The sequence below is a fragment of the Eptatretus burgeri genome, chromosome 17, assembly GCF_056783735.1.
Source record: "Eptatretus burgeri isolate ZD-2024b chromosome 17, Ebu_testis_v1, whole genome shotgun sequence".
NCBI classification, from domain to species: domain Eukaryota; kingdom Metazoa; phylum Chordata; class Myxini; order Myxiniformes; family Myxinidae; genus Eptatretus; species Eptatretus burgeri.
The window spans coordinates 7,052,663-7,079,338 of NC_140977.1; the positions used below are offsets into that span (position 1 = coordinate 7,052,663).

Sequence of the window (26,676 nt, forward strand, 5' to 3'; positions counted from 1 at the left end):
AAGATGGAAACAAAATAATGTCTGAAATCCATTTTTCTACCGGTCATACTACAAATACCACCCAGAGACAAACACCGCCCGGATGCGTCCGGAGACAAACTCCCATCCGGACATAAACACCGCCCGGACATGTCCGGAGACAAACTCCCGTCCGGACACGTTTGGAGACAAACACCAGCCGGACGTGTCTGGAGATAAACTCCGCCCAGACACATCTGGAGACAAAGAGAAACACGTGGTGATCACATGTGCACAAATTAAATAAAGCCACAAACACTGGCGTCTCCGGGTGTTTATAAACGTTGCAATATACCCAAGGATTCGCAACTACGATGAACAGGCATTCAATAATATGAGTGAGGAAAGTGAAAAAGAACTTCATCGTCACGAAATCGTTGCGGCCTGTTCCAAGTCAAGACATGGTTGAGCAGGCCAAAAAACATGGCGGCGTCAGACCCAGCCAGGTTACCCAGGAAACGCATTAAGACCCAGAGAGCGAGGTGGCCAAGGATCGCCCGATGAAGGATATAATTAAATAAAGTCGTTAATTATCTTCAAAAGGGGTGATTTAATTAACCGAAATATACAATTTTCACTCCTGCACTTCCTTAGAGTTTTCTTAGTATGCATGCAAAGTTTCAGGCTGTTAGGTTTTATGGTTTTCGAGTTATGGAGGAGACACACTGACACACATACTCACTGACACACACACGCACACGCACACGCACACGCACACGCACACGCACACGCAACTATTAGTATAGATAGATCACCCTTAATTCCCCTATTATTCTCCATTCTCCCTTACCGACTTCTCCCTTATTCCCCCATACTCCCCATTTTCTCTCTTATTCCCATTCGAAAATTCCTTTTTTTTATTTCAAAAATGTATAAATGCAGGCGGCCACTCCCTCCCCCGAAGTAAAATAAGTAAATTACCCCGAAGTTTCGGTACAACCCACACATTGTTATATTGTTACGAATCTGGAAGCTCACTGCACTCAACATTCAGGTCCTTATAGAACAGTTATATCGGTAAGTGTGTGTGTTTATAGTTAGGGCCCCCGACCTGTGTCTAACGGGATTTACATGTGTGCGCTGCGGAGCTTCGTTCACGACAAACCTCCTTCACTACACTTCACACACCAACGCCATCGCCCACGTGCGTTCGGCCACGTATGTGGGCGGGGATTTCCATCGCCTCAGACAAGGACTCCGCCCAGGAAGGCAGGGGCGTGCCCCTTGTCCAATCGCGCCACAGAGAGCGACTTCCTCCACGGCACGCCGGCCAATGGGAGTTGAGATGGCCACAAAGAGCGATTTTCCCACGGCGCCCCATCCAATGAGGGGGGAGAGCGCCTCAGACGGCGATTTGCTCACCCCAGAGGGAAAATAAATAAAAAGGAACGCCAGGCTGGGTGGAAAAGAAAAAGGTTGTCGTGGTCGTCGTCGTGGTGGCCATCATCATCGTGTTGCGGGTTCGAGTCCCACCGAGCTGGATCATCGTCACCTCTGATTTTGTCCTTGGCCTTGGTCGATTGGTGCGTGGCCGGTTGGAGAGAGCGGTACCTGGTGCTTGGAGCGGCATCGTGTTGCGGGTTCGAGTCCCGCCGAGCCGGATCGTCGAAGACCACACGAGGTGGACAGGTCCAAGCACAGGCTCTGGTCTCCAGCTCAGCTGTCCTTGAGCTGGAAGCCTTCAATAAAGACCATTGGGGTCCATTTCTGTGTGTGTGTGTGTGTGTGTGTGTCTGTGTCTGTGTGTGGGCCCGTCTTTAAGTAGCAACTGTATAAGTGCTTGAGTGTAATTATGCATTCTTTATAGTCGGATAACTCTGCTCTTCTGTGTTCCCCTCCCTGCCTGTTGTAAATAAATATCCATTTTGTTAAATGTATCAGCTTGTTTCTGTGTTTGTATCATTGGTTTGTCGCGCTGCGAACGGGAACTAGGAGGCTTCATTGTTGCCATAATCATGCAATCGGCCCGGCAGGATTCTGGTACTCTCCGCTCGGGGTACGGCTCGGATCCGGCTCAGTCACGGGCCGGATCGCGCAGATCCCGCCGAGGGTGAATTTCCCCGGTAGTTTGGACGACGTGGGTATTTAGGTAAATTGAAATTGGCAGTCGACCCTATCCCACGCGGTTGACCTATTGGCGATCTTCGGTCTGATAAGGGACCCGTCGGCTCTGGAGTTATCCGGGGTGACGACCTATAAATTGTGGGTGTTCAGTGGAGCCGACTCTCCTGCCCCACCTAGCGGTCGTGCTAGCCACCAAAACTCGGCCCCACAACAATATACACGTTTTCATGGCGAATGAATATTCCACATGTCGTTTCTCTTACCTGGATACAATGTCCTGTCGATCTGTGTTTGTCCCGTGTGATCGTATGTGGAGCTCGTGATGTTACAAATCCCAGGTATAAATCCTGGACACCGTGCGTGTTTGCCCATGTACAATGTACATGTGAATCACGTGAATGTACAATGTACATATGATTGACATTATTGTACACCATACAATGTACATGTGAATCACATGAATGTACACTATACAATGTACATATGATTGACATTATTGTACACCATACAATGTACATGTGAATCACGTGAATGTACAATGTACATATGATTGACATTATTGTACACCATACAATGTACATGTGAATCACGTGAATGTACAATGTACATATGATTGACATTATTGTACACCATACAATGTACATGTGAATCACATGAATGTACACTATACAATGTACATGTGAATGACATGAATATACACGATACAATGTACATATGATTGACATGAATATACACGATACAATGTACATGTGAATCACATGAATGTACACTATACAATGTACATGTGAATGACATGAATGTACACGATACAATGTAAATGTGAATCACATGAATGTACAATGTACATGTGATTGACATGAATGTACACTATACAATGTACATGTGAATCACATGAATGTACACTATACAATGCACATGTGAATCACATGAATGTACATGATACAATGTACATGTGATTGATATGATTGTACAATGTACATGTGATTGACATGAATGTACGCGATACAATGTACATGTGAATCAGGTGAATGTACACGATACAATGTACATGTGAATCACATGAATGTACACTATACAATGTACATGTGAATCAGGTGAATGTACACTATACAATGTACATGCGAATCATGTGAATGTACAATGTACATGTGAATCACATGGATGTACACTATACAATGTACATGTGATTAACAGAATGTCTAATGTACATGCGAATCATGTGAATGTACAATGTACATGTGAATCACATGGATGTACATTGATATCTCCCCATGTCTCTGCCCTGGGTGCGATTTCTGTTCCAATTCCTCCAAGAGCGTTTGGTTCTTGATCACCTCCGACACTGAAGGTGAAGGAGATGATGTTTCCACCCATTTGTCTGTCTGTCCGTGTATCTGTCTGTCTGTATCTGTCTGTCTGTGTGTCTGTCTGTCCGTGTGTCTGTCTGTCTGTGTGTCTGTCTGTCCGTGTATCTGTCTGTCTGTGTCTGTCTGTCTGTGTGTGTGTCTGTCTGTGTGTCTGTCTGTCCGTGTGTCTGTCTGTCCGTGTGTCTGTCTGTCTGTGTGTCTGTCTGTCCGTGTGTCTGTCTGTCCGTGTGTCTGTCTATCCGTGTGTCTGTCTGTGTGTCTGTCTGTCCGTGTGCAGGATATCTCAAAAAGTTGTGGACGGGTTATGACTGAACCAGTGGATGAGTTTACAGGTGATAAGAACAATCGGATTCGATTTTGTTTCAGGTCCGAATCCGGATCCGACCTATCAGTGGGATATAAGAGGTAAACCGTTGAGCCTGGTGGAGGTCACGAGGTGTGTGTGCACTCCACTGAGTGCTGCTCTGGTTTACTGTGTGAAACGAAGATGCTGAAGATCCGGAGTACCGAGCACAGGACGTGTGCACACGGTGATGCAAGATGAGAGTAAACACGTCATCAGCCGACTGTGACGTCAGAACACTGAAAATGAAGCTTGGGCAACGCATTCTGAGGACATGTGTGTGTGTGTGTGTGTGTGTGTGTGTGTATGTGTGTGTGTGTGTGTGTGTGTGTGTGTATATGTTTATATGTGTGTGTATATGTGTGTAGGAGTGTGTAGGTGTGTGTGTAAATTAGTATAGGGGAGTGTGTAGGTGTGTGTGAATGAGTATAGGTGTGTGTAGGTGTGTGTGAATGAGTATAGGTGTGTGTAGGTGTGTGTGAATTAGTATAGGGGTGTGTGTAGGAGTGTGTGTGTGAATTAGTATAGGTGTGTGTAGGTGTGTGTGAATGAGTATAGGTGTGTGTAGCTGTGTGTGAGTGTATAGAGGTGTGTGTGTAGGTGTGTGTGAATTAGTATAGGGGTGTGTGTAGGAGTGTGTGTGTGAATTAGTATAGGTGTGTGTAGGTGTGTGTGAATTAGTATAGGTGTGTGTAGGTGTGTGTGAGTGTATAGAGGTGTGTGTAGGTGTGTGTAAGTGTGTGTGAATTAGTGTAGGTGTGTGTGTGTAGGTGTGTGTGTGTGTAGGTGTTTGTGAATTAGTATAGGTGTGTGTGTAGGTGTGTGTGAGTTTATAGAGGTGTGTGTAGGTGTGTGTAGGTGTGTATGTAGGTGTGTGTGAATTAGTATAGGTGTGTGTAGGTGTGTGTAGGTGTGTATGTAGGTGTGTGTGAATTAGTATAGGTGTGTGTAAGTGTCTAGAGGTGTGTGTGTAGGTGTGTGTAAGTGTATAGAGGTGTGTGTAGGTGTGTGTGAGTGTATAGAGGTGTGTGTGTAGGTGTGTGTGTATGTGTGTGTAAGTGTATAGAGGTGTGTGTACGTGTGTGTATTTAGGTGTGTGTGTAGGTGTGTGAATTAGTATAGGTGTGTGTAGGTGTGTGTGAATTAGTATAGGTGTGTGTAGGTGTGTGTGTGTAGGTGTGTGTGAATTAGTGTAGGTGTGTGTGTGTGTGTGTAGGTATGTGTATGTAGGTGTGTGTAGGTGTGTGTATTTAGGTGTGTGTGTGTAGGTGTGTGAATTAGTATAGGTGTGTGTAGGTGTGTGTGTGTAGGTGTGTGTGAATTAGTATAGGTATGTGTAGGTGTGTGTGTAGGTGTGTGTGTAGGTGTGTGTGAAGGTGTGTGTGTAGGTGTGTGTGTGTGTGTGTGTGTGTGTAGGTGTAGGTGTGTGTGTGTGTATATATAATGCTCCATTTCCCTCACATGATTCCTTTCGACGTGAACAAGCAATGGGTTGATTTTAAATTTAATTTATTAAACCCAATGGATTCGAACCGGTAACTCGCAGTTTGTGGTCACCACTACCACACGTGACACAACAGGTAAATCCGCCGGTTTATTGAAATTTTGAGTCCACATTTTGTAAATGATTTCGGTGACGTTCCTTTAATTTGTGACCTTCAGTCAGTGATGCCAACTGTGAAGCGGAGGCCACACACCTGTACGGGGTGACACAGGTGAATCATCGTATGATGAAACGATTAGTAACAAAGCCCCACGTGGAGCACACTTGTTCAGGGTGGACCGTGGAACGGCGTGACGTCACGACCACGAAGGTGTCGCGCCACGTGACACACAGTGCACGAGATACTATCTGTACAACGATAACGCAGCACGTTTGTTCCCGTTGTAATAGATTATACAGAATGGGAAGTTCATGCAGAAATCCGTGAAAACTCCTCATAAGGAAGTCGCCGTCACCGAATCCCCGGCGACCCGGAACAAGGTGTGATCGTGATGAGCGCGTCGCCTCGGCCATGACCCGCGGACCGTGGAGCATCTTTCATAAATCACGATTTGTATTAACATAACAAATCGAATCTTCACTTCACTTGCAAAATTCCAAGACCGTTCATGAAGGACCGTTTGTAAGCGCCGTGCGTGACGTCACGCTCGCGTGTGACGTTTTGTTCCGCGTGTCGACGAAAAGGACAAAGAAACGTTTTCCCGTAATTTTGGGACGTCTCGTGCTGGACGTCCTGTGGGCGTTTACCCAAAACGAGATGACGTCACGCGTCCTTCTCACGACGGCGTGACGTCACGCGCAGGTGGCCTTGCGCGCGTCATCCCTCTCGCCACCTTACGATTGGCTGGGGCGCGATCCGTCGTGCTGTGATTGGTCGACGTTGCGGTTGATACAAACTTTCGGAATGCGTTTCCCGAGAAACAAGAGTCACGACGCGGAGTTCCTGAGGGAGCGAGTGAGGAGAAAAAGCGCGCGCTGAGGAAGAGAAAGGACGCTCCTCATTGGCTAACACCTGGGCACGTTTTACCTGGAGAGGTCGTGGATCCAAAGGGGGTTTTGAATCTCCTGTGGTTCATTGTGAGGGAACGTGCTTGGTCCCAGTAATGAAGGAGGAGGTCGCGGCGGCGGTTTGTCTCATCGGACGTTTGGTCCGACGCGGCGGACGTCTCGAGCCCGAGTTCGTGGAACGTTTCTGCTCCGCTTTGGAGGACGCGCTGCGCGCTCGGTACGGCGGACACTGGTACCCGGAGAGGCCGAGCCGCGGACAGGCGTACAGGTGTGTAACGGGCTTACCTGGTGGAGTGTACAGGTGTGTAACGGGCTTACCTGGTGGAGTGTACAGGTGTGTAACGGGCTTACCTGGTGGAGTGTACAGGTGTGTAACGGGCTTACCTGGTGGAGTGTACAGGTGTGTAACGGGCTTACCTGGTGGAGTGTACAGGTGTGTAACGGGCTTACCTGGTGGAGTGTACAGGTGTGTAACGGGCTTACCTGGTGGAGTGTACAGGTGGGTAACGGGCTTACCTGATTGAGTGTACAGGAGTGTAACGGGCTTACCTGGTGGAGTATACAGGGTACAGGTGTGTAACGGGCTTACCTGGTGGAGTGTACAGGTGGGTAACGGGCTTACCTGGTGGAGTGTACAGGTGTGTAACGGGCTTACCTGGTGGAGTGTACAGGTGGGTAACGGGCTTACCTGGTGGAGTGTACAGGTGGGTAACGGGCTTACCTGGTGGAGTGTACAGGTGGGTAACGGGCTTACCTGGTGGAGTGTACAGGTGGGTAACGGGCTTACCTGGTGGAGTGTACAGGAGTGTAACGGGTTTACCTGGTGGAGTGTACAGGAGTGTAACGGGTTTACCTGGTGGAGTGTACAGGAGTGTAAAGGGTTTACCTGGTGGAGTGTACAGGTGTGTAACGGGCTTGTAGGGGTATAACGGGCTTGCCTGGTGGAGTGTACAGGTGTGTAACGGGCTTGTAGGGGTATAACGGGCTTGCCTGGTGGAGTGTACAGGTGTGCAACGGGCTTGTAGGGCTTACCTGGTGGAGTGTGCAGGTGTGTAACGGGCTTACCTGGTGGAGTGTGCAGGTGTGTAACGGGCTTACCTGGTGGAGTGTACAGGTGTGTAATGCGCTCACATTCGGTGCTTACCCCGTACGTGTTATCCCGAGTGTAGTACGTACATGTGTGTGCAGGTGTATCCGTTTGAACGGACACCAACGTGCGGACCCCACGCTCCTCACGGCCTGCCGGAAGAGCGGTGTGCCTTATGCGGACCTCGCACTGCCTCGGGAGATCACGGTGTGGGTGGACCCGGCGGAGGTGTGCTGCAGGTACGGCACTTAGGTAAAACGTATGGATTGGGATTGGGAGTGGGGGGGGGTCGAGGTATAATCTCGTCCAACGAATGGCAGGGTAAGGGGCGAGATGTAGATCCACACAACACCGTGGTGGTGACCCTTACTCGTACTGGACCATCGCGATGTCCACAAGTCATGAAAGCAACCCTGGACTCGTCCCCACCACGATTCTACAGGTCCAAGGGACTGCGTGCTCAATGATGCAGCACCCTTTCTGTGAAGTCCAGGGTGGCCTGAAAGTCGCTTTACCCTCCTTTACCCCAAACTTCCTGAACCCCCCCCCCCACTCCTCAAGGAGATTAACAATGAATGCCTGACTGGGGAGGGGTAACGCGACTTTCAGGCCACCCTGGACTTTGATGACGGTTTATAGTCACGTGAACAATCGACCAGAACACTAGACACCTTGAGGGCAGGTACACAACCTCTGAATCAGCAGCTCTCGGGGTGGGGAGGCTTCCATGGGAGGAGGTGGGGCGTGGGGGGGGGTAAGGGGTTTATGACAAATCGATGACTCGAATCTGATTCATAAAAAAAACCCCAAACACCTCATGCGTACAGTACGTCCAGTACAACGCACGTGTTTGTGTACCCACAGGCACCGATAGTTTATAGTAACAGGAAATGGTACGAGCCAGACACGTGTCATCCACGGCTGCTGCCGTATTTCCGTGAGTCCGGTTTTCATTCAGCAACACGAGGATTGTGGGAAAGCATTTTGAAGTTGATGTTTGAAAAGACCGTTTGAGTGGCAGGTTGAGAGTGCCCGTCCAGCGGAACCGAGTGGCTTCTTCATTCGGATCCACCACAAGGCTGCGGCATCACATCGTTGCAGTGGCACCTGATGGTCAGTCGCCCACTCGGCACGCGATGGCCCGAAGGACGCTGTGGGATCTTTGACATCCACCAACGAACAACGGCAGACAGCACTCCAAATTTAGCGTCGATCCGAGTGATCTCACACACACGCACGCACGCGCACGCGCACGCACACGCACACGCGCGCACACACACACACACGCGGTCTCGTTTCGCATGAACACGTCATTTCGAAAATCTCTTATTGTGGATTGTTTGTCATCATATTCTTCAGGATGATTTTTTTTTCTCTAAAGTCACCCCCACCTCCTCCAACACCCAACCTCCTATGACCTGTACAGCATTCTGTCAAGATACCCCCACCCCACGCAAACCCCTCAATTTTCACCCGGATCCTCTTTAATTTATCCCCCCCCCATACACAGTTTGAAGAGAGTACCTTGTAGCATACCGAGCAGTCATTTGAAATCGACAGGAGGGGGGAGGGGGGTCTCCATCGTTGGGAATGCGCTGTTGTGCTGCCTTGATGCCGATGGCATTCTTGAGCGAGCATTGTGACGACACGACTTCGTGATTGGGGATTGTGAGGCCTGGAACGCACCTCACGTGGAGATGGCTCCATCACTCAGGTAGATGTGCTCCGGCAGGTAAGATCTCCGAAACAGTTTGGATCGTGGTTTTGGATTTCTGCCCCGTGCTGGGTTAACAAGAAAAGTCGAGTTTACGGGCCATCTGTTTATTCCGTATGCAGACATTGTGGGATCCGACTCCATCCTTCGCTCGACGCCACGCGCGTCCCCCTCGCTTTCCTCGTACTCACGTGACCTTCCACGCTCTATTTAATTTGTCGTTTTCCCTTCTTTTCTCGAAATTTCCATTTTCCTCCCTCACCCCCCCCCCTCCTACGTAAATAGGTGAACACTTACCTTGCTTTTACATCACAAGAAGATGCACACACGATGGCAGGTTTTGACTTCCCAGCACTCCCGTCGGTTTAATGCCTACCCCTACTACTCCCACCGCTACCGTCAGCTCCTCCTGGACTCCTCCTTTCCTCCCCCATCTCAAACTGTCATCGTGGTGTCCTGCAGGCAGGGAGATTGGTCAATGAGCGCGTTGTCTGTCGCGCGTCTACCAGCATCAGCTGGTGGACGGTGTCCTTCGCAAAGGGTCGGCGAGTTATTGCTGGCCTCCGTGAATGGAGAGGAGTCACGGAACCAAATCGACTGGAGCTTTCCAACGAATGTTCGCTCCGTTACGTTCCTTATTGTGCTACGTGTGTTCCCATGACAGGTACAGCGAAAGAAGCTACGCGTTCACGGTTGTGCGCTTCGATACCGTGCTTGACCGCGAAGAAGCGGCACAGCACATGGAACGGGCCACGTTGCACGCGGCCGGAGACGTCTCGCCATCAAAAGTCGGTAGCTCTCCCTCTTCCAGCTCGGACGAGAACAGCGAGAAGATGGATTGTGCGAGTCCGCGGGGGCAGTCGAGATGCACATGGAACCGCTCCTCACCCACTCCAGCGATGCCCATGTTCCAGGTGAGCTTCCGGGAGTTGTTGCTCCTGCCGTAGCGTCCTGCAGAATGCTGGCGTTCGAACGTGGCGGTCACAAACGTGCCGGAATTCCACCAATTTGCCGATTTCTCCTGTTGTTTGCATCTCGCTAGTTCAGTGTCAAGACACAATCTTTAAGGAAAAGGAGTGTGGACGATGGTGAGCAAAATGGAGGAGGTACAAGGAAGTAGTAAGAATACAAGTGTGGAGACAACGATGGTTCACGAGGGGTATTTGACGATGTAGATTGTTTCAGAAGTCAAGGATGAGACAATGTGATGATGTTTGACCAAGTTATAAAAATGATCAACATGATGTGGTACGAGTGACAGGTTATTAGCTGCAAAATGTCGAAAACCCGGTTTCGTTCAACAACTTTCAAAATTTGACCTTTGCATCTATCTATAATTCCAGCAATGTGTGTGTGTGTGTGTGTGTGTGTGTGTGTGTGTGTGTGTGTGTGTGTGTGTGTGTGTGTGTCTGTCTGTTTGTCTGCGACCGCCGTTTCTCGACGACCGCCGGTCCGATCTCATTGAAACTTGCCAGGAATATTGCTGGGGACCCGCTGATGTGCCTTTTCGAGGTTTGATATTCATCGGATGAGCAGTTCCCAAGTTACGGCCATTTATCTGTCGACCAATATCTGCGGGAGAGGGGGGGATGAGAGTGGGGGAGAGAGAGGAGGGGTGGGAGAGGAAGGTCGAGACTAGGGGGGCAAGAGAGAGGGGGTGAGAGTGGGGACGAGAGAGAGGGTCGAGAGAGGAGGGGTGAGAGAGGGGGGGCGTCAATTCAAGGGGGGAGAGAGAGAGAGGGGGCGTCACAATTCTTCTTCGTTTGATATGATGTCACAATTGACGCTGGGGACCTGAGTACGTTTCCCAGCTGTTTCCCAAGTTATGGCCATTATGATACGGTTGGTCCAATCGAATTGAAATAGTGCCCCAATCCAGTGGTCGTTTACGCACCTACGGGCCCGAACTAGTAACCTTTTAAAGGTCACAAAACAATGTTGTGGACATTAAAATAAGGAAACAGGATACGTGCTAGAGCTTATTGGAGTTGGTTCGTCGAAGAAGGTCGAAAACCCGGTTCGATTCCCACAACTTTGAAAATTTGACCTTTGTGAACTTAAGGTCAAAGGTCAAGGATTATGACCTTTGGTGCAAAACTTCCTCTGGAACATTCCAGGAACAATATAACGTCATTTAAACTATATGGCATTTCGCACACGCGGGGTTTGAATCCCGACACAGCTATAAAGTGGCGCACGCAGGGCGATTCACTGATGTACGAGCCGTACCTCGGAATGACATGAAGCCAGAAGGCCCATCTGCCGACGCTGTTCGTTGGTTGACATTTAAAGATCCCACAGCTTCTCTCGCAAAGATTTGACGAGCAGCGTTAAACACCCAATTTAACGCTGGGATGCCGACGTGACCTCCTGCCACCATCGGCCGAACGGTAGGCCTGGCCTCCCGGTTTGCGAAAGACTGGGCAGTAACGTTTCCTGGCTACCATATGCCACATTCACCGAGGCATGAGCAGTGGTGGCCGACGAAGCAACAATTATTCTAATCATGTCCCATACCACTAATCGATCCAGATAAGCTGTTATAACCTTGCTGTGTCACATGACCGTTATAAGCATCAAGGGTGCGTCGTGATGCCTGGATGAACACGTATATTAAATCCGATTGGTTCCACAGGCCTCTCGAGGTAAATACCACGTTTTTGTCCTTTGTCTGGGTCATCTATGTGGAAGTACAATCCATCCAGCATGCAATTTATGGACAATTGAGCTTTCTGTTTTTGAAAGAATGAAATAACGTGAACATGTGTACTTCATTCCACAGCCCGCCAGGTTCATCTTCCGGCCTATATCGCCGTGGCCGAGCTTCGCCCAATACCAAGCTGCCATCATTGCTGCTCCGCCGCTCCACCGCCTTTTCCCATTCGTACATCTCAAGAACAAGGAAGAACGTGGGAAAAGGGAGAAGGCCGCTTGGCCTCGCAGTCCCTGGAGAGTGTCATAGTCGGACAAGCCACGCTGACGTACCCGACGAGGTGGTCACGTGACGGATCTCTTCATCTTGATTTTGAGAAGGTTGCTTTAACACAAAAACGAGATCTGGGTTGGAGTGAGCGTCCAACCACAACGACCATTTAATTTATTTATTTTTGATTGCGGTTTGTGGTAGTTATTTGGTTCAAAAGTTTGCATTTTAGTTTTGGTTAAAGTTAAGGATTTAAGATTCCATTTTAACCAATGGTCAAACAGCTCTGTACAAAGTTTTTTATAATTGTGCAATTAGCATGAACGACAGATTAAATTACTGGTAATACTTTTACAGAATTGGTTAACTGTGCATAATATTCATTTGTTTAAAAAAAAAAAAAGAAGTTTATTTATTTATGTTCGATGCAAGATCATAGCTTTGATAAGAACGAGGCGACGACGGGTGAAAAAAATTAATAAACCCGACAGTGTGGCCACACAGGAAGCTGAAAGGAAGAGGGTGGAGAGCAGAGGAGGTTTAATAATTAAATAAAAAAGCAGAGGCCATTGACCTTTCGGCAAAGTGAGAGCGTTCGGCCTCATTGCACGGACATTCCCAGTTACTCTATGCAAAGTTTATTTGTTTTATTAAACAAGTTTGAGACTCATTGGTTCCTGGAATAGTTTTTTTTTTATACAAGTGTTGGGGAAGGAGGGGAAGAAAAAAAAACTATATATATATATATTTTAGAAAAAAACATTTCCCTATAAATTTTTCACAAGAAAACATCATCTCCACACGAGCGAATCAGATCGCTCCCCGGGATGTTAGAATGACCCAAAGAGAGTAAACAAGGATACCCGGTTGGACGCGAGTCCACTCGTACTAAAGTTCAAGCTTGGAGGCATTTTCGGCATCGCCGTTCTCACATACGGCATGGAACGTTTCCTCCAGCAGCGTCATGGCGTGGTACGCGTGCACCTCGGGATACGGGCAGGACGTGGCGGCGTGGCACGGTGGAAACGGAATCGGCTTCTCGTTCAGCAAGAGCTGCAGCCTGTGCTGGGGATGAGACTCGCCGCAGCTGTACAGGACGAGCAGCAAGTTGGCGGAGTACGGACAGAAGGAGCTGGTCCTGAAAAGTCGGTGTCGCTGAGACGTGAAGTTTGCCGCCGTCAGGTCAGACTGAGACCGGAATAGGCCCAGGAGAGACAGCAGCGGAATGAGGGTCTCTGCATGTCCAAAGTATAAAACCGCAGGTGCAATCCCTGGCTGTTCCCTGCACTCCACAGAATCAGGAAAGCTCGTCACAAACAAAATAATACCCATGAGTACTTTGGGGGGAACAACAATAATAATAATAATAATAATAATAATAATAATAATAATAATACGAGAGCGGCATGCAGTGGAGCGCATACCCCTGCCAGGTTGAACAGTTTACATTTGGCATCCTACCGATAGGCCGGATCTGGACCCAAACCAAAATCTAATCCATTCATCCTCTTCACAACTTTTTTGAGATATCCTGCTCACAGACAACCAAACAGGCAGGGGTGAAAACAACTTCCTTCCACCTTTGGTCACGGAGGTAATAATACAACTGGAGGGGGGTTCCATACTGACCGCTTGTTCCCCTGAATGGCAGAATCAAAATGCGAAAAGATTGCCTGAAGCAGCAAACAGCTACTACGGGCAGAGCGCTGGTCGCTTGGGCCTTTCAACCAGTAGTGCTTCAAATCCCCAAGGTACTCCATCGCCTGAACACAAGGCAAAAAGTTGGTTACAGAATCTAACGGACTGCTTTATCGGCAGCTCCCAACAAGGTTCGTCGGTAACCTTACACTTTGTCTCCAATAACCAGCAAGTTCTGAACTAGTTCGAACTACAAGAAAACACTGCGGTTCCTATTCGCAGAACCTGAACCAGGATGGCAGGTCCTGGTGAGTCAAATCCACCTTGGTCGAATGAACTCGCTGGTGGAGATGAGGCTCGAGTGCGGAAGGCTACGTGGACCCGCGAGGCAATGGTGCCCAACATTACTTCGTGCCTACCTTATTGGCTCATGAACGTACCTGCTCTGTACCTGTATGTTCCCCAATAGACGACACAAAACTGCGGCACGTTTATCTGAAGAAGCAATCCCATTGGCCAAGTTCCAATCGCCTTCCTTCATACGCAGCACAAGGCTGAAAGATAGCATCATTGGCTGAGGGTGCAGCTGTGCCGCTGATGCAGTACCCCGTACGAGTTAGAGCAGGAATTTGCAATTTGGTTCAGGGTGCCAGTAAAAACTTTAATATCCACCAACTCATGCCCAGTTTAGCTCCAATGGTAACAGATGAACAAAAGATCAACTGGAAGGGCACTCGGTAGAGCGCGTACCTCCGCCACGTAATGCCTGATGTACGAGGACATAGCGAGCCCGATAACGTTTCGAAATATCGTTTTTGAGCCCCATCTCTCAATGGTGAACAATCACTTTAAAAATTAAATAATTATCGTATCCAGATCCGGATTCGGATCTTCACCAAAATCGAATCGGTCGTGGTCACACACCCAACATGCCCATCAAGTTTCATCTGAATCCGTCCACAACTTTTTGAGATATCATGCTATATATTGTTACGGTTGTGGGGGTAGATGGAAGAATTTAATGGGGAATATAGCATTGTGTGGAATTGCTTGATCTGTGAACATGTAGGAGGCATCTCGATGTGATGACGTAGGGAACCTGTGAGCTTAAGTGTTACGTGTCACCACGCGAGGGGGTGGTGTCGTGTTCATTAGCTCGGGCTGAAGGAGAAGCTTCCCCAGTATGTAATCGGCCCTCCGACTTTTCCCGATGTCTTCATAACCAAAACCATGAGGAGGAACAAGCAGGGTACCGAGCAGGCAGAAGCCCCGCCTTCCCGGGTTTCTTGCGAGCAGGCCACACCCCGGAGGCGGAGGATATAGGCGTGAAAAAAAGGAAGGTTGGCTTGCGCATTGTGAGAGGCTTCCGACTGTAGGACGAGAGATCGGCAGAGCGCACGCACAAGGTTAGTGCGAGGAACGCACGAGGCAGAGTTGATGCGAGAGAGAATCGGAGGTGGGAGTTCAAGGCTGGCACGTTTTGAGAGGCGAGAGGGCGAGAATTCAGGGTGAGCGCAAGCACGAAGCAAGACGCTGGCTTTTTGGCTCTTAGTTGAGTCGTGAGAAACCGAACCCAAGCCTCGTGTCCGTCATCGCGTGTCGGTGAGGACGATCGACACACGAAGCAGCTAAACGTCGAGCCTTGGTGTTGAGTGCCACTCACGGAGTGCCTGGCTTATATGTTTGTCCTGCTACGAGAGAAGTGACGGTGCCATGGGTGTGCGTATGCACATACTGATGGAAACGCCTCGATTCTGGGTTCGAGGAGGATCAGCTCTGGGCCAAACTCAGTGCAAGAGTGGTTGAAGGGAAGAGTTTTCTTTTTATTTTGTTTCCCCGTTGTCTGTGTTTGAGTCTGGGTGCGAGGCGCCTCGACTGTCGGAATTATTTATTTCATATTATCATTTCCCTTTGAATTATCGTCCTTTGTAAATATTTGTTTTAGTTTCATTAAATGTGTTCATCTTGAAGATACTGGATTCGTGGGTTCGAGGATAAACCCCCTGTGCATCCGATTCATTTCCCGTGCTCGTCCGCCATTGCGCCCCATGCCCTTCGAGCCGGTGTTAAAATCTCCGAGGATCAACGTGTCCGCCTCCTATTAATAAAGGAACCGCTCGGCCGTCCCGGGGGTTGGCGGTATTGACTGCGTGGAACCACAAATTGGGTCCGGGGGAGGGGGGGTTGACTTGGGCCGGGCACCCTCGCAAAAATATCATTTTTGGCCCTGTCTTTCAAGGGTGAAGAATCGCTTAAAAAGTTATTGTAGTCGGATCTGGATCTTTACCAAAATCTAATCAGATTGTCCGTGTCACACACCCAACCTGCCCACTAAATTTCATCCGAATCCATCCACAACTTTTTGAGATATCCTGCACACAGACAGACAGAGAGGGGTGAAAACATCACCCCCTTCACCTTCAGTGGCCGAGGTAAAAACAAATGTAACAATCTCCAACCTCAAAGCCTTCTTGGTTGAAAAGGTCACACCACGGCGACTTGGTGCCGTTCTCCGAGAGTTCCAGCGCACACAGCTGGTATGCCGCTTCGAGCAGCTCTGCAAAAAGAACACATGTTTGGGCAGATAGTTGGCACAGTCCATGGTTGGGGGTGGTAGTAGAGCAGGCAAGAGGGGGGGGTAGTGGGAGTAGAGCAAGCAAGGGGGGGTAGTGGGAGTCGCGGGAGTAGAGCAAGCAAGGGGAGTAGTGGTGGGAGAGCAGGGAGGGTGGTGGTGGTGGGAGAGCAGGGAGGGTGGTGGTGGTGGGAGAGCAGGGAGGGTGGTGGTGGTGGGAGAGCAGGGAGGGTGGTGGTGGTGGGAGAGCAGGGAGGGTGGTGGTGGTGGTAGTGCAGGGAGGGTGGTGGTGGTGGTAGTGCAGGGAGGGTGGTGGTGGTGGTGGTAGTGCAGGGAGGGTGGTGGTAGTGCAGGGAGGGTGGTGGTGGTGGTGGTAGTGCAGGGAGGGTGGTGGTGGTGGTGGTCGCGCAGGGAGGGCGGTGGTGGTGGTGGTAGTGCAGGGAGGGCGGCGGTGGTGGTGGTAGTGCAGGGAGGGCGGCGGTGGTGGTGGGAGTGCAGGGAGGGCGGCGGTGGTGGTGGGAGTGCAGGGAGGGCGGCGGTGGTGGTGGTAGTGCAGGGAGGGCGGCGGTGGTGGTGGTAGTGCAGGGAGGGCGGCGGTGGTGGTGGTAGTGCAGGGAGGGCGGCGGTGGTGGTGGTAGTGCAGGGAGGGCGGCGGTGGTGGTGGTAGTGCAGAGAGGGCGGCGGTGGTGGTGGTAGTGCAGGGAGGGCGGCGGTGGTGGTGGTAGTGCAGGGAGGGCGGGGGTGGTGGTGGTAGTGCAGGGGGGGCGGCGGGGGTGGTGGTAGTGCAGGGAGGGTGGTGGTGGTGGTGGTGGTGCAGGGAGGGTGGTGGTGGTGGTGGTAGTGCAGGGAGGGTGGTGGTGGTGGTAGTGCAGGGAGGGCGGCGGTGGTGGTGGTAGTGCAGGGAGGGCGGCGGTGGTGGTGGTAGTGCAGGGAGGGCGGCGGTGGTGGTGGTAGTGCAGGGAGGGCGGCGGTGGTGGTGGTAGTGCAGGGAGGGTGGTGGTGGTGGTAGTGCAGGGAGGGTGGTGGTGGTGGTAGTGCAGGGAGGGTGGTGGTGGTGGTGGAGCAGGGGTGGTGGTGGTGGTGGTGGTGGTGGAGCAGGGGTGGTGGTGGTGGTGGAGCAGGGGTGGTGGTGGTGGTGGAGCAGGGGTGGTGGTGGTGGTGGAGCAGGGGTGGTGGTGGTGGTGGGGCAGGGGTGCTGGCGGTGGTGGAGCAGGGGTGGTGGTGGTGGTGGTGGTGGAGCAGGGGTGGTGGTGGTGGTGGAGCAGGGGTGGTGGTGGTGGTGGAGCAGGGGTGGTGGTGGTGGTGGAGCAGGGGTGGTGGTGGTGGTGGAGCAGGGGTGGTGGTGGTGGTGGAGCGGGTGGGTGGTGGAGCGGGTGGTGGTGGTGGTGGAGCGTGGTGGTGGTGATGGTGGTGGTGGAGCGTGGTGGTGGTGGTGGTGGAGCGTGGTGGTGGTGATGGTGGTGGTGGAGCGTGGTGGTGGTGGTGGTGATGGTGGTGGTGGTGGTGGTGGTGGTGGAGCGTGGTGGTGGTGGTGGTGGTGAGCAGGGGTGGTGGTGGTGGTGGAGCAGGGGTGGTGGTGGTGGTGGAGCAGGGGTGGTGGTGGTGGTGGAGCAGGGGTGGTGGTGGTGGTGGAGCAGGGGTGGTGGAGCAGGGGTGGTGGTGGTGGTGGAGCAGGGGTGGTGGTGGTGGTGGAGCAGGGGTGGTGGTGGTGGTGGAGCAGGGGTGGTGGTGGTGGTGGAGCAGGGGTGGTGGTGGTGGAGACACGGGTGGTGGTGGTGGTGGAGACACGGGTGGTGGTGGTGGTGGAGCCACGGGTGGTGGTGGTGGTGGAGACACGGGTGGTGGTGGTGGTGGAGGCACGGGTGGTGGTGGTGGTGGAGCAGGGGTGGAAGGGTAGGGGGGGTCGATTGTGGAACGGGGGTGAGGGGAGGGGTAATTGAAAAGGAGAGTAGTAGTGGGTGAGGAGCAGTAGTGGGGGAGGGTAATTGAGAAGAGTAGTATTGGGTGAGGAGCAGTAGTGGGGGGAGGGGTAATTGAGATGGAGAGTAGTAGTGGGGGGAGCGGTAATTGAGGAGAGTAGTAGTGGGGGAAGTAGTAGTGGGGGAGGGTAATTGAGGAGGTTAGTAGTGGGTGAGGTGTAGTAGTGGGTGAGGAGCAGTAGTGGGGAGGGGCAATTGAGGAGAGTAGTAGTGGGGAGGGGTAGTAGTGGGTGAGGGTCAGTCGTGGGATGGGGGAGGGGTAATTGAGAAGGAGAGTAGTAGTGGGCGAGGAGCAGTAGTGGGGGGGTGGAGGGTAATTGGGGATAGTAGTGGGTGAGGAGCAGTAGTGGGGGAGGGGTAATTGAGAAGGAGAGTAGTAGTGGGCGAGGAGCAGTAGTGGGGGTGTGGAGGGTAATTGGGGATAGTAGTGGGTGAGGAGCAGTAGTGGGGGAGGGGTAATTGAGAAGGAGAGTAGTAGTGGGGGAGGGGTAATTGAGAAGGAGAGTAGTAGTGGGGGGAAGCAGTAGTGGGTGGGAGGGGTAATTGAGGAGGGTAGTAGTGGGTGATGGGTAGTAGTGGGTGAGGAGCAGTAGTGGGAGGGGGGAGGGGTAATTGAGGAGGAGAGTAGTAGTGGGCGAGGAGTAGTAGTGGGAGGAGGAGGGAATAACATGGAAGCACCTATTCCGAGCAGTTTTTCAGGAATGCCGGCGTTGGTCGCGGCGAATCGTAGCGCGTTTCGGACGTGTTCCCCACGAGAGAAAGATTTCCACTCGACCTTCCTCCGCTCGGCCTCGACCTGCACCCGGGGACAGCGGTCAAAAAACCGCAGCACATCGTCGTCGATGTGCACGAGGGGCTGCACCGTGGAGTCCCCCCGCCGCAGGACGCGTCTCGCGGCCGCCGCACTGTCCACGCACCGGGACTTGGAGCTGCTGACCATGCGGGTGTCGGGCCCGACGAGCTCGGGGAAGCGCCGGGACAATCGAGCCACCAAGCGGGTCACATCCTCCGCTCCTTGCTCGCTCAGCTCTCCCGCCCTTCCGGGATCCAAGTTAAGCCGTTGGGAAGCGACACGTTGGGCCAGGAGGTTCCCGCCGCCCGTCGTCGCCACGATCCGCCGAAACTGCTGCATGCGGAGCATCTTGTTGATGGTGGGGAAGCGCCGGCCGTGCCGCAGCACCCCGACGATCTGTAGCGGGACGCACCCCGCGGGTCCCACGTACTCCAACACGGAACCTCGCTGCGAGTCCTCGTACCGGGACTTGGTGCCGAAATGACCGCGGCCGTCAGCCATGTCCGACTCCAGCACGGAGGGCACGTCCGTTCGCGCCAAAACGAGCAGCACGGTGAGGAAGACGCACGGAGCACGGAAGCGTTGCACAAACGACATGATGAGCAGATGCGCAGCAAACGACGCTCTGTACCTCATACACCGTCCATCGTGCCGTGCCGCGGACCCGCCGCCCGATTGCCTCGTCTTGCGCAGCCTGATGATGATTTTGTAGATCGTCTGCGATCACCACGTGGGCGTCGGGGAGACTAGTTCGACCACATTAAACGGTGACAATACACCGCCCAGTATGGTTCCATATAAACACGAGTTACATTCCGATCAGTTTCAGCAAACACTCCACTCAACCGGTCAACGAGAACGATGTCCCATCAGAGAGTACCCAGCACTCCCCATGTGGGGATGGCACGGTAAACAATGGCCTCCCCATGTGGGGATGACACGGTAAACAATGGCCTCCCCATGTGGGGATGACACGGTAAACAATGGCCTCCCCATGTGGGGATGACACGGAAAACAATGGCCTCCCCATGTGGGGATGACACGGAAAACAATGGCCTCCCCATGTGGGGATGGCACGGTAAACAATGGCCTCCCCATGTCGGGATGACACGGAAAACAATGGCCTCCCCATGTGGGGATGGCATGGTAAACACTAAACAATGGCCTCCCCATGTGGGGATGGCACGGTAAACAATGGCCTCCCCATGTCGGGATGGCATGGTAAACACTAAACAATGGCCTCCCCATGTGGGGATGGCACGGTAAACAATGGCCTCCCCATGTCGGGATGACACGGAAAACAATGGCCTCCCCATGTCGGAATGGCACGGAAAACAATGGCCTCCCCATGTCGGGATGGCACGGAAAACAATGGCCTCCCCATGTCGGGATGACACGGAAAACAATGGCCTCCCCATGTCGGGATGACACGGAAAACAATGGCCTCCCCATGTCGGGATGACACGGTAAACAATGGCCTCCCCATGTCGGGATGGCACGGAAAACAATGGCCTCCCCATGTCGGGATGGCACGGAAAACAATGGCCTCCCCATGTGGGGATGGCACGGAAAACAATGGCCTCCCCATGTGGGGATGGCACGGAAAACAATGGCCTCCCCATGTGCTCCGGACAAAACTAAAGTCGGAGTATCTTCACTAAAAAGTCGATTTGGCTCCAAAACTTGGTTTGTTCAGCTCATTGAGGCAGGGATCACTTTTCAGTTCTCCAGACCATGGAAAAGGTAAAAAAATAAAACAACCAAAAACACGACATCGGACAATCCCGGGACTTAATGTTCTCCTTCATTTATCTATAATTCCAGCAGTGTGTGTGTGTGTGTGTGTGTGTGTGTGTGTGTGTGTGTGTGTGTGTGTGTGTGTGTGTGTGTGTGTGTGTGTGTGTGTGTGTGTGTGACCGCTGTTTCTCGACAACCACTCGTCCGATGTAATTGAAACTTGCCAGGTATATTGCTAGGGACCTGTGGATGTGCCTTTTCAAGGTTTGATATTAATCGGACACGTGGTTCCCAAGTTATGGCCATTTATTTACCAAACCAATGACAGGACACGTTGCTGCATAGGTGTGGCCGATGGGGAAGAGATCCTCAACCGCGTTCCCCATTACGGGTTACAACATACGGACTTCGGGATAGTGATGACTTACTCTATTCTAATAATTTCTCGATTTCTTATGCGTATTTATAGATAAACATAATGCCCCAATCCATTCGTCATTTACGAGAGCGAAGGAACGGCCTGTGTGGTTGTTTGAAAGGTTTTTTTTGCACGTACGGCCATGCGCGTACGGCCACGCACGTACGGGCATGCGAGAGCGAAGGAACGGCCTGTGTATTTGTTTCTGGCATGTGGTTTGAAAGTTTATTATTATTATTATTATTATTATTTTTTGCACTTATGGCCACGCACATACGGGCATGCGAGAGCGAAGGAACGGCCTGTGTGGTTGTTGTTTCTGGCACGCGGTTTGAAAGCTTTTTTTTGTTTTTTTTGCACGTACGGCCACGCACGTGCGGCCATGCACGTACGGGCACGTCCTAGTAACAATAAATAATAATAATAATAATAATAATAATAATAATAATAACTAGAACTGCCACTTTATAACTGCTGGCTGTGATGACTGGGTACCCGCACGTCCACCTTTGATATGTGAGATTTTCTGGAGATGATAATTCCAAAGTTTCCTTTCGATAGGATAAGTGGTTCCAGAGAAAACATTATTTAAGAGTGATACAAATACAGCCCTGCTTCGAGACAGCGTGGGACTGACGAGTCACGAACCGGGTAGCTCAAAGTGTTCAATCTATTTATTCCGTATGCAGTTAGCCTTTTTTCCTGGGGACATTGTCGGTATCAAGTGAATTGCTATTCCTGTACCTTCAAACGCATGCAGGTGCAGGCAAGTGAGCCTTCTGGAAAAAAAAAAAACTAAAAGTTCTCAGATTCAAATAATTAAATAATTCTGGCTGCCAAACTGCGTGGCTCATCGGGTTGAAATTTTAAAGCTACGTTTCACATGTCGGCTAGATTATAATTGTGAAGTTTCGCATATATTGAAGCAGCGGTTCCAGAGTAAACATTAATTAATATTTATCTTTCAATCCAACATGGCTGCCAAAACATGGGGCCGATCGAGTTGAAATTTAAACACTTAATTCCGCAAGTCTGTTGCATCATCTGTCTGAAGTTTCACATTTATTGATGTAGCAGTTCCAGAGTAAACATTAATTAATATTTTCCCTTCCATCCAATATTGCTGCCAAACGATGTGTCGTACATCAAAAGGGGGAGAGAACTTTTTGTTCATCATGGAGAGGTGGTCATACATGTGGAGTTTCGCCTCGATCTGTTCAGCCGTTTCAGAGAAGAAGACTTTTAAAGTTATTAATTTTCAATCCAACATGGCTGCCGTACCATGTGCCCTATTACAACATAAATTTAAATTCTCCATCTAATGGGGAAGTGGAGTATGGAGTATGATACTAGTGAGATTATGGATTGGGGAAGGTTCTCGTGAGAGTATGGATTGGGTAAGGTACTAGTGAGAGTATGGATTGGGTAAGGTACTAGTGAGAGTATGGATTGTGTAAGGTACTAGTGAGTATGGATTGGGTAAGGTACTAGTGAGAGTATGGATTGGGCAAGGTACTAGTGAGAGTATGGATTGTGGAAGGTACTAGTGAGAGTATGGATTGGGTAAGGTACTAGTGAGAGTATGGATTGTGTAAGGTACTAGTGAGTATGGATTGGGTAAGGTACTAGTGAGAGTATGGATTGTGGAAGGTACTCTCCCCTTTGCATGCTGATGATAATTTCTCTGATAATGTCACACAGATGGCTTAGTCCATAAGGCTTCAGCACGATCTCTTTGATGTCGTTCTCTCCTGTTCATCCACACTAATTATTTTGAACATTTCTAAGTGCAGGTCATTGTGTGCCCTGAGGTTGGATGAATACATTGTTACTCTGTGCTCGTGAAGCGAAAAGCACGATTTAGCGATTGGTAACGTATGTACATGTCGTACATCGTACGTGTCTGCATTTTGTTGAGAGCATATAATACATCGAAAACCATTCTACGGAAGAAATTGAAATTTTACCACATGTTATATGATCATGTGGTTATAGCGGTCACTCTTTTGAGGTCAACATGGACCAAAGGTCAATAACTTCGGTGAAATTGCTAAAATTCTCAATTTTCATCCCATTGATTTTAAAACTGAACAGGATTTTCAGATCAGCTCACTGAATTCAACCACCAATTATTTTTGAGGTCAACATAGGCCAAAAGGTCAACATAGGTCAAATTTCTGAAATCCCCAATTTTCATCCGATTGACTTGAAATGCGAACAGGATTTTCATTAAAAAATGACCATCATGTGTCACGTGGTCTGGCAGCCATATTGGATCGAAGAGAAAAATATTTGAAAATCTTCGTCGTCGGAGAAAACCGCTTAACCGACCAATGCAAAATTTAACTAATTAATCAACTCCCAATGGGAAATATGGTTTGATAAAGATGACGTCATCGTTCACCTGGTCTGGCAGTCATATTGGATCAAAAAATAAAAATAAAAAACCTTTAGAAAACAGGACAGTTGGCTCCACACCAAGTCGTTCTCAAGACTGCGCAGGGTATGTATTCGATGAATCCCATCTCGTTCTTTGAGAAACGAGCAATAAGACAGAGCTGCAAGATACAGTCAGGGCTACGTGCAACAAGCAGGGAGACATGCAGTATTTGACCATTGCTAATTAAGATCTTTTGGCACTTTTGCTCCAAGATTGCGTATTCTCTGAGTACCAAACCATTCTGTTAATCAACATTATATTAAAAAAAAATCACAGAAACAAGTCAACAAAAATATTTATGCTAAATAAAAAAAAGCAATGTTGAGATGACAAACTACAGTTTAAACAAGGTTTTAAACAACATTGGGGGTGATGTTGGTTTATAAGAGAAGCTAACCACGTACTGAGACTCCACAAAGAGTAGTAGAATAGTTTACCACCTGCCACAGTTGAGTCCACCAGTTTGAATGTATTGCTACGAATCTCGAAACCATGCGCACTCAACATTTAGGTCCCAAAGTTAGTTATGCCGGTAAGTACGTGTGAGACAGCGCCCTTCCTTTTGTCTGGTGGGAGAGTCGAATATGTGCGTTGTGATATTTTTTTTTTTTATAGTTCGGTTATTACATCTCACCACCTGCCCATCACGCTCCATCTGTTGGCTGCTCGTACCTAAGACTTGCCGAGAGGGGGGCCTCGCGGTCCCAGTCCTCGGCTTCTACGAACGATGCACACGCAATCGAGGCTTCACCACCATCCACCTTCCTCAAACACGCGTGGAGGGGAGGGGCGGCTTTCTCCAGGCATGGCCAAAACCTCCGCCCAGGAAGGCTATGCCCGTAGGATCCTTGCCAATTAGAGGTGAACAGCGAGGTATGCTGACCAAGGCCCCTCCCCACTGAGGGAAGTCCATAAATTCCAGAGCACTCTCTGAGGCCTTGTTGGTGGGTTGCATGAGAGTACTGAGAGGTTCTTAAGGCGTTTTGCTGTTATGAAGGGGGTGGTTACGAGGGGCGATTACGAAGAGTGGTCACAGGAGGTCTACGTTGCTGTATGAAGGGGTTTTTGCTGTCGCGAGGGTTGAGCAGACGGCCATCGAGGCGGCGAACGTGTCTCTGCTGGCCCTCTACAAGGAAGGACAGAGCGACCCTGACCCCCCTTCCGTGGACCCCGATTATTCGTTACCCAAACTCCGCCACGAGCCTCGAGTCCCCCCACGTGCAACTGGGGATCGGACCAACGACCTTTGTCAGGTGCTGCATCACGGAGCATGCCCTCCCTCCGACGACCAGGTACAAGCCGAACTCTGACCCCCAGCTCGTCATTGGCTGGAGGGTCGAATAAAGAACCTTGGGTTTTCTTTTCATTTGTGTGTGTGTGTCTGAGTGTGTTGGGCCCCGTCTTGTAAGAAGAACTGCATAAGTGTTTTTGCCCATTGTAAATACTTGCATTGAATATTTGCGTTAAGTCTCGCTTCTCTTGTCTCTTATTTACTGTAAATAATTTATTAGAAATGTTCCCAGTTCGTTTCCGTCCTTTCTTTATTTGGTCCAGCATGGTCGGTGTCTGAGTTCAGACGGGGTTTCGTCCCCGGTAATCAGTCTATCTTCGCCGGGACGTCCTGGGCAGGCCCCGCTCGACTGCAACGAGCCGGAAAGGTAGGTGGCAAAGCGGTAGTCGGTAGTGTGAATTCACCGCTGCCGGTAGGGTAAATTCAGTTCGACCAGGCGTTCCGAGGGTGTGGTTCCCCGGTAGACGAGATTGTGTGGATACTTAGGTACTTTGGCTCGAGACAAATAACCCTGCGCTACGCGGTCGAGATATTGGCAACCACGGTTGGTTCTGCGACCCACGGCTCACGGAGTTATCTGAGCGACGGCCTACAATTCCGGGGAGTCTGGTGGGGGACGGCCTAAACTTCCCCACCTAGTGGTCATTCTTGCCACCGACCCCCGGCCCACAACAATATTTAAGAGCCAGTTGTGGTCCTTTCCAGGATATTAAAGCCCCTCCCCCTACATTACTCCCCCTCCCCCACCACATCACCTGGAAGCCTACGAGGCACACGGTGATGTCGATCCAGGTATAATCCAGGTATACAACTACACCATATTGCCACGTATCGGGCTGACAGGATGGCCGAGAGGTGTGCACATTCCCTTCTCAGGTGTCTAGTCTCAGTTCGCCGATAAACGACCATCCCGGTGTTTTACAGACACGTGATTCGTCAATGTGTGTGTCGTCGTCCCTCGGATGGACGTTAAACGGAGTGTCCCGTCTGCCAGTATTCATTGGAGGATGATGAAGATTCTACGGTCCTTCGCGAAGAGTCGACGACCCATCGCCGGCACAATGAACAAATTACAAATTCTTGACCTAACCGCGAGGGGGCACTGCATCAGTGGCACGGCCACGTTCACATGCAGCAACGATGCAAACCAGAAGGCACAAGCTGCACCCAAAATGAATGAACAATCAATAACACTTGCAAAAAACTTCTTCTTCTTCTTCTTCTTCTTCTTCGACATGTTCTTCTTCTTCTTCTTTTCTTGTTCTTCTTCTTCTCCTTGTCGTTGTTGCTGTTTCCTGGTGATTAGGGGACTACATATAAATATATTTTTAAAAATAAAAATTATCTGAGGGGGTGGGGTGTGTGGGGAGAAATAACAAGCTAATAGAAAGACCAAATGTCTGGAGTGAGGCAAGAGGACCTTCCACAGTGGAGGTTGTTGTTTTATTGTTTAAATCGATGACGGAGCCAACATACAAACAGGAAGAAAACAAGAGATTGTTAAGAATTAATAAGGAGAGACACGGTGTCAATGAATGAAACAAATTGTTCAGATAGATAATGTCGAGGAACATCCACAACGGAAGTGGGTTGTTGTTGTTGTTACATCGATCGTTTACCTCACGTCGAACCGCATCCGCTAAAATAAAAAAATATAAAAAAATAAATATATATGCATATATGTGTGCACAAGAAAAAGGAGAGATATAAAATATATAAATCAGAGAAAAATAAAAAAGGTCAAATAACCAAATAAAAGGTCCAGATGGCGGCGCCGATC

At 50.2% G+C, this 26,676-nt stretch overlaps 2 protein-coding genes across 2 annotated transcripts; one reads left to right on the forward strand and one right to left on the reverse strand.

The window, feature by feature from the left end:
- The first annotated feature begins 5,660 nt into the window (after positions 1-5,660).
- Positions 5,661-12,698, forward strand: LOC147009187 (protein BTG3-like). The gene is made up of 4 exons (XM_085863378.1): positions 5,661-6,572; positions 7,493-7,630; positions 9,770-10,019; positions 11,888-12,698. Exons 1-4 carry the CDS (start codon positions 6,400-6,402, stop codon positions 12,065-12,067), a joined length of 741 nt encoding a protein of 246 aa, XP_085719504.1. The 5' UTR covers positions 5,661-6,399; the 3' UTR covers positions 12,068-12,698.
- Positions 12,661-19,758, reverse strand: MINPP1 (multiple inositol-polyphosphate phosphatase 1). The gene is made up of 4 exons (XM_085863375.1): positions 18,896-19,758; positions 16,126-16,223; positions 13,658-13,791; positions 12,661-13,310 (listed from the first exon to the last, which is right to left on the reverse strand). Exons 1-4 carry the CDS (start codon positions 19,644-19,646, stop codon positions 12,917-12,919), a joined length of 1,377 nt encoding a protein of 458 aa, XP_085719501.1. The 5' UTR covers positions 19,647-19,758; the 3' UTR covers positions 12,661-12,916.
- Between the last annotated feature and the right edge of the window lie 6,918 nt (positions 19,759-26,676).

Bases quoted from the DNA above. Each gene is read 5' to 3' on its own strand.
- LOC147009187 (XM_085863378.1), top strand. From the start codon at position 6,400: ATGAAGGAGGAGGTCGCGGCGGCGGTTTGTCTCATCGGACGTTTGGTC. The intron at 7,631-9,769 runs GTACGGCACTTA...TTCCCATGACAG, and splicing joins CCGGCGGAGGTGTGCTGCAG to GTACAGCGAAAGAAGCTACG. The intron at 10,020-11,887 runs GTGAGCTTCCGG...TTCATTCCACAG, and splicing joins CAGCGATGCCCATGTTCCAG to CCCGCCAGGTTCATCTTCCG.
- MINPP1 (XM_085863375.1), bottom strand. From the start codon at position 19,646: ATGAGGTACAGAGCGTCGTTTGCTGCGCATCTGCTCATCATGTCGTTT. The intron at 16,224-18,895 runs GTGCTTCCATGT...TTCTTTTTGCAG, and splicing joins TGAAAAACTGCTCGGAATAG to AGCTGCTCGAAGCGGCATAC. The intron at 13,311-13,657 runs GTCAGTATGGAA...TGTGGAGTGCAG, and splicing joins GCCATTCAGGGGAACAAGCG to GGAACAGCCAGGGATTGCAC.